Below are 6,934 nucleotides of genomic sequence, written 5' to 3' on the forward strand. Positions count from 1 at the left end.
TGCTAGCATGTTTGTATTGCTCCCTGCACTACATCAATACCAACAGTTGTCCGGGGGCGGGGGGGGGGGGGGGGCAGTGTCGGTAGGCTGGGCGCTCTGTTCTGTTGATGGGGTGGGGCACCCTGCTTGTATAATGGTAGGGGAAACACTGCTTTATTTCTTGTATTTTGATGATTATGGCATACAAAACATAAAATATTCCTTTTTCACTGTATTCTAAATTTTTGAGATGCATCTGTATTTGCATTTCTGTTGTGAGAATGTCATGCAAATGTCAAGTGATGTAAGAATTGGCATATTTCCAGAAAATTCTGGCCCTATTTTCCCAAACATGTGACATTTGTGCGTGTATCCTCACAAGCCTGAACCTCCACAAAGTTGTTGTGTCTGAAATGGACATCCTTCCTTCAGACACTATCAGATCTCAGACTGGTATGTAGAGTTTAAAAGGATATATCAGACCCATAACTAAGTTTGTTTTTAACTTTCACTTCTTTACACTACTGGGGGGGCTGCACTGCTGGGTGGAGGCTACAATTGTGTAAGAGTTCTGTTTGGCATGTGGATGAGGTGACTGTTGTTCAAAAATGTGCAAAATGAATGAAAGCAGCGTCTTTGTGAAAACCGAAAGAATACAGGTTTTTCCAGCACGACGCCATTTTAAAAACAAGACAAGCGTGACTCACTTCACTCTCCAGTTGTCGTCATGTTGAACTGAGGTCAGGTACATTTATTTATCAGTCTTTGCTCAAGTTTGTGTTACACCTGTAACCTTTCTGAGCACCAACGAGGGCACCTTGTTGGTCTGGGGGCTCAGAGTTGTTAAACGGTTTGTTAGAAATGTGACAGACTAACGTTCCAAAGACAAGTTCTGGGAAGAATTAGTCAGACTGGAGGGTGAGACAGAGACCTAACCTGCTTTGTACTGAGAAACCACAGAACTAGAACTACAAAACCAACATCTTGTCAGCTCAGTTTCAACTAAACCAGTTTAGTAAGAGTCCATTCAAGTTGAATCCCATGAACATGCCTTTGCCAAAGGTTTTCACCCCCTTATCAAGAAAACAACAAACCATTCAAAGGCTACAAAATAAACTTTAACTTACACTAACAGACCTCGCTGCATGGAGGGACATTTATCATGTTTTCATAACAGTTTCCCTAAACTGAACCGTGACATGGATGAAGAGGTGAGCTTCTTGTTCATCTGCCTCTGGCTGCTCATAAATCACCAAAAAGTCCGTCACAGTCCGTGATGATGGCAGCTTTCATGAATGAAGCGGCACTGTGGAACCAAATGAGCTTAACTTGAAACTAATTAGCCAACGCTACGAATGTAACAATTGTTGGACATCTCATATTTTAAGTTCTGCAGATGGGTGTGCAGACCATCTGTCATCGCTAGGCCTGGCCTGTGGCGATAAACAATAAATCAATTAATCAGTTAATCGCATGATAAATAAAAATTATCAACCTCATTTTCATTTATCGGCTTTAGCGTTTCTTCATGTCTCTCTCTTTTTCTACTGAAGACACTGGATGACAAAAAGCTCAACTCCAGCGCTCTTCACTGACCCCTCCCTTTCTCTTTAAAATCTGTTTGAACCGTCCAGAATCGCGTTTTTGGATCGTTAAAAGCAGCTAAGCAGAGAAGCTAAGCTACGAGCTAAGCCTCCGTCTTGTCGAAGCTCCAAAATTCACGGTTGAATCCCGTGCCTTCATGTAAAAAGTTGTTCTTCTCTGCAAAAAGAAGCTGAGAACTTGTTTACTGATTTTTTTTTATTAAAAGCTTTGTGTGAAAAATGTTATGCTAAAGAGCTCAAACTACACCGAGCATCCACCATTTTGAGAATCGAAGAGAAACAGCCCACGTCACGTCAAGGGGCCTCCCTCCCATTTTTCTTAAAGAGACGCGCTGCTCGCTCCTTCACTATCCATCCTTCAGTTTAAACAGTCTTGTACTGCCATCTGGTGGTCAAACAAAGGTACTACACACAAAACAAATTAACCAACATTTCTTGTTAAATTTGACAACAATTACTAATTATTGTCAAATTTCAAACAATATCGTTTATCACAATAATTTCTGAGACCATTAATCGCCCAGCAAAATTTGTTATCGTGTCAGACCTAGTCATCGCTACATCACACTCTTGAACCACAGGGTCAGCTTATCCCATTAGCAGCTGTGTGTGTGTGTACCCCAAGCCTCTGCCTCATCAAACACAAATATATTATTTTACATAAAGGATTACAAAATAACAAAAATCCTGCTTTTAAAATAAATTTGTACCATTAGTGTTTAGCGTATTTCTTAGTTTATATCTTAGATCCTTATTTACTGTCTTTCACAATTTATATTTTTGTTATTGTTGGGTGTAACTGGGACCCCGTGTACACAATTTCGTTCCACCTCATGTACCACATGAGGTGCGTATGCCAAATAAAGAACCTTGAAATACTAAAAAAGACTCCAGTTATCAAACTGTACACATTGTGTTGAGAATAATGGGCAGCACGGTGGCACCGTTGGTAGAGCTGCTGCCGTTCAGCGAGCAGGTCGCCCTAGTTCAAATCTCGGCTATGGGGCCTTTCTGGGTGGAGTTTGCATGTTCTTTCCGTGCATGCGTGGGGTTTCTCCGGGTACTCCAGTTTCCTCCCACAGACCAAAAACATGCATGTTAGACTGATTGGTAACTCTAAATAGTCTCTAGGTGTGAGTGAGAGCGCGAATGGTTGTCTCTATGTGTCCCTGTGATGGACTGGAGACCTGTCCAGGGTGTCCCCCACCTCTCGCACAGTGACTGATGGATATGGGCACCAGTGACCCCTGCGACCCGAAAAGGAAGAAGCGGGTAAAGATGATGGATGGATGTTGAGAATATTCTTTTTTATTTTGTTGGGGGGAGGGGGGTGTAAACCTTTTATTATTAACATTGGATACAAATGTTAGGAGTAAACCCTAAACGAAAATGCTACATTTTAAATTTATTTGACAGAAGACGATGCAAAAAGGAAGGATCTTTACATTTACAAACGTTTCTTTTGGAGCAGCTGATAGAAAACAGTTTATAGTTCTTCATCTCAGAAAGAAGTTAAATAAATTCTGGCTGACGAACGAAGCCCTGAAAAAACTTAATAATCTGTAATTAAATATTTATCACGTTTTTACAGGACTGTGTGACTTTTTGATTTATAAATGAAACGAGACTGAGCCTATACTGCCCTCTGCTGTTCTAATGGCAGCAGTACAGCAGGCTAAAGAAAATAACTTTTTTATTTATTTTTTTAATCCAACCTTTAGACAGGTAAATCCCATTGAGCCTCGAGGACTCATTTACAAGAGAGACCTGATTTTACTCTATTGATCCCCAGTAGGGAAATTAATTCCCTGCATTTTTCCCATCGCACATGTGAGGCAGAGAGCTGCCAGCTGCCATCTAGGCACCCGGAGCTGGGGGGGGGGGGGGGGGGTTAAGGACCTTGCTCATGAGCGGGGCAAATGAGGGTGGAGACAGGTGTGGGTGTTTCACGATTACCACCCACATTTTGATGTTGTCGGTCCTGAGAGTTGAACCGAGGAGTGGACCAGCGACACTACGATCACAGGCCCATCCCCTCTAACCTCTGCACCACCACTCCCACAAAAACTCACCTTTTCTAAAAAAAATAAAAAAAATAAAAAAAAAAAAAGTCCTGAAAACTGGACTCTCTCTCTAACACCTGATGGTTCGACGAGGGAGAGGGCCGGCACCGGAGGAGGGGGTGTGCCAAAGACACCATCTTAACACCAACATAACTGGTTTGTTCCACTTTAGAGTAAGCTGTTGGGGGGAAGAATCAGTTTTGTGTTGCACGTTTCCTTGACTGATGAAGCCTTCTGGATGGAAGGTGAAACGTTTCAGCACAAAAAAAAAGAAGCTGTCCAGACGACCTGACTGAAAATTGTTGGGTTCTTGATTAATGCTAAAATACTGTAAAATCAGGTGAAAGCACAACACCCCCCCCCCCCCCCCCCGGATAAACAAGGTAACAAACGACAAAACTGAAATATCTTTAGCTAATTTGACAAACATCTGATATCATCATGACACGCAGGAACGATGAGAGTTAACCTAAAAGGCTGAATTGTCTGTGACAGTTTGGTGTTTACGGCGTTACCTGAGGTGGTTCTATGAACGCCAGCCAATCAGACGAGTGTGTTGGAAGTAGCCCCATCGACTGACACTTGTAGATGGCCAACGCTGCTCCCAGAAGGTTCCCGATCAGGTAGACGAGTCCCTGCAGCCACTGCTGACTGGAGCTCTCTAACAGCTTGAAGGCTGGAGCACACGAGGACAAAGCCATGAAAAATGGCAGAAACTAACTCGGTGCAAGAGGACGGTAAAACTTTAAATGAGGAGGAAAATATAAACGTGACCAGTGGACACTCACTGGCTGACATGGACATAAGAGCCTGGATGGGCCTCCAGGCCATCATGCAGACCATCATGATGGGGAAGATGGAGATGGTGTTGCCTGACATATACATGATGAACAGGTTCATGGGGATCTGTTTTAGGGGCCCAAGGGCCACGTCCCAGCAGCGCTGTGCATCAAGAAGCAGAGGAAGACAGAAGTTTACACATGTCACACATCTCCATCTCATCATTTATGTTTCAGTTTTCTTTAAATACGACGGTCGTTCATTCCAACACGTATTATCCTTTCTGCTCTTTGCTTTTTCCCCCCCCTTTACAAAACACCACATCGTCTGAGTATTAATTACATAAAAGCACATTAATGTAAAATTATTTGAAAAAAAAATAAAAATGTGGCTCACTTTCTCCACCAGGTTCTTGTCCGTCTCCTGGATGCTGGTGTCGGGAACCGGTTTCTCCGAGTAACCAATGGGATAGACGACGTCTCCCTGACCGCCCTGCCGATCGCGACTCCTGCGAGGTGAAGAGGAGCACCAACAGGTGAGCTCTGATCAAACACCACCTTTTAACTTAACCGAGTTAACAGTTAGAAAGCACGTATGAAGTTTGACCGGTGTGAGATAGAAATGGATTCTGCATGACTTTTGTTTTTATTGGCACTTTATTTAAATGTATGCTTGATTCAATTATATCTTGCAGTAAAAGCTGCCACCAAGTAAAGCCACCATCTTCTCTGAACCAAAGCTTGTTTAAAATGAACTGACAGAGTGGAGAACTGTTCTGTGGTCAGATGGATCAAATCTGAAAATCATCTTGGAAACCACAAACGTCACTTCCTCCGTGCTAAAGGGGCATGACACTACTCAGCCTGATGTCAGCACAAAGTTCCAAAGCCTCTCTAATGATATCCACCTTACTCTTTGGGGCTCTACTGTGTAAATGATTATGGGGACAACTTCCTGTCTGACACAGGAAGTACCAGTAAACATTGGATTACCATGATAGTGGAGCACGGATCGCGATTTATTTGAAAGTAATTTGCATTCATTTTAGCAGATAAAACGCTGTTTTTGTTTTGTTTGCATTTATTTAACAGATGTAAAGTTTAGGAAAATGTCCAACAGTACAGTCACATGTGCTGTTCGCGGCTGCAGAACAACCAGACCAAACTAAATCAGTGGCTACAACAACAGAGTTTTGAACACTGACCCAAAACAAAAGAAGTGTTTCTGTGAAAAGACGTATAGTTTCCATCTCCTACCTACCGATGAGGAATTAAGACGAATGTGGCTGAAAAATGTGAACTTGAAGAGACCACCCAAAACATTGTATGAGAGCTCATTTCACTTTGTTGTCAAACAGCCGACGGAGGAAAACCTGCATCCTACTTTGTGTCTGGACTACAAATAAACCACCGGAGAAGAGACGCTGGATCCTCAGGATTGAAGAATGACGAGAATTTCAATTAGGATTTCAAGTGTATGGAGGGCACAGCATTATAGTATTTGTTTGTCTTCAGTTTTATGATTTTTTTCTGCAATGAACCCAAGCTCAGTGATGGAGGACTTTAAGGCTCTGGCTGGGCTCTGAGTCTGCTTTAAGGTCAATAAGATTGTGTCCCACCTCCTTTAAAAAAACATGACCGACTTTACCGTCAGAAGGAACTGAGTGTAACTAAATATGCTAGTAGATGTAACTAAGTATGCTAGTAGATGTAGCTAAATATGCTAGTATAACTAGCTAAATATGCTAGTATAAGTAGCTAAATATGCTAGTATAACTAGCTAAATATGCTAGTATAACTAGCTAAATATGCTAGTAGATGTAACTAAGTATGCTAGTAGATGTAGCTAAATATGATAGTATAAGTAGCTAAATATGATAGTATAACTAGCTAAATATGCTAGTATAACTAGCTAAATATGCTAGTATAACTAGCTAAATATGCTAGTATAAGTAGCTAAATATGCTAGTATAAGTAGCTAAATATGTTAGTATAAGTAGTTAAATATGCTAGTATAAGTAGCTAAATATGCTAGGATAAGTAGATAAATGCTAGTATAAGTAGCTAAACATATTAGTATAAGTAGCTAAATATGCTAGTATAAGTAGCTAAATATGCTAGTATAAGTAGCTAAATATATTAGTATAAGTAGCTAAATATGCTAGTATAAGTAGCTAAATATGCTAGTATAACTAGCTAAATATGCTAGTATAAGTAGCTAAATATGCTAGTATAAGTAGCTAAATATGCTAGTATAACTAGCTAAATAAGCTAGTATAAGTAGCTAAATAGGCTAGTATAAGTAGCTAAATATGCTAGTATAGCTAAATAGGCTAGTATAAGTAGCTAAATATGCTAGTATAACTAAATATACTAGTATAAGTAACTAAATATACTAGTATAAGTAGCTAAATATGCTAATATAAGTAGCTAAATATGATAGTATAAGTAGCTAAATATGATAGTATAAGTAGCTAAATATGCTAGTATAAGTAGCTAAATATGCTAG

General features: G+C 40.6%; 1 protein-coding gene across 1 annotated transcript in view; it reads right to left on the minus strand.

The window, feature by feature from the left end:
* emc4 (ER membrane protein complex subunit 4) overlaps positions 1 to 6,934 on the minus strand; it is a 16,723-nt gene that overhangs the window by 7,714 nt on the left and 2,075 nt on the right. Inside the window, exons 3-5 of the mRNA XM_037682722.1 lie at positions 4,823 to 4,934; positions 4,435 to 4,588; positions 4,162 to 4,322 (exon numbers count right to left, since the gene is read on the minus strand). Of these exons, the coding sequence (XP_037538650.1) occupies positions 4,162 to 4,322; positions 4,435 to 4,588; positions 4,823 to 4,934 (427 nt within the window). The remainder of the gene's footprint in view (positions 1 to 4,161; positions 4,323 to 4,434; positions 4,589 to 4,822; positions 4,935 to 6,934) is intronic.

This window comes from Nematolebias whitei, chromosome 1, assembly GCF_014905685.2.
Source record: "Nematolebias whitei isolate Nwh7 chromosome 1, NemWhi1, whole genome shotgun sequence".
Lineage (NCBI taxonomy): Eukaryota > Metazoa > Chordata > Actinopteri > Cyprinodontiformes > Rivulidae > Nematolebias > Nematolebias whitei.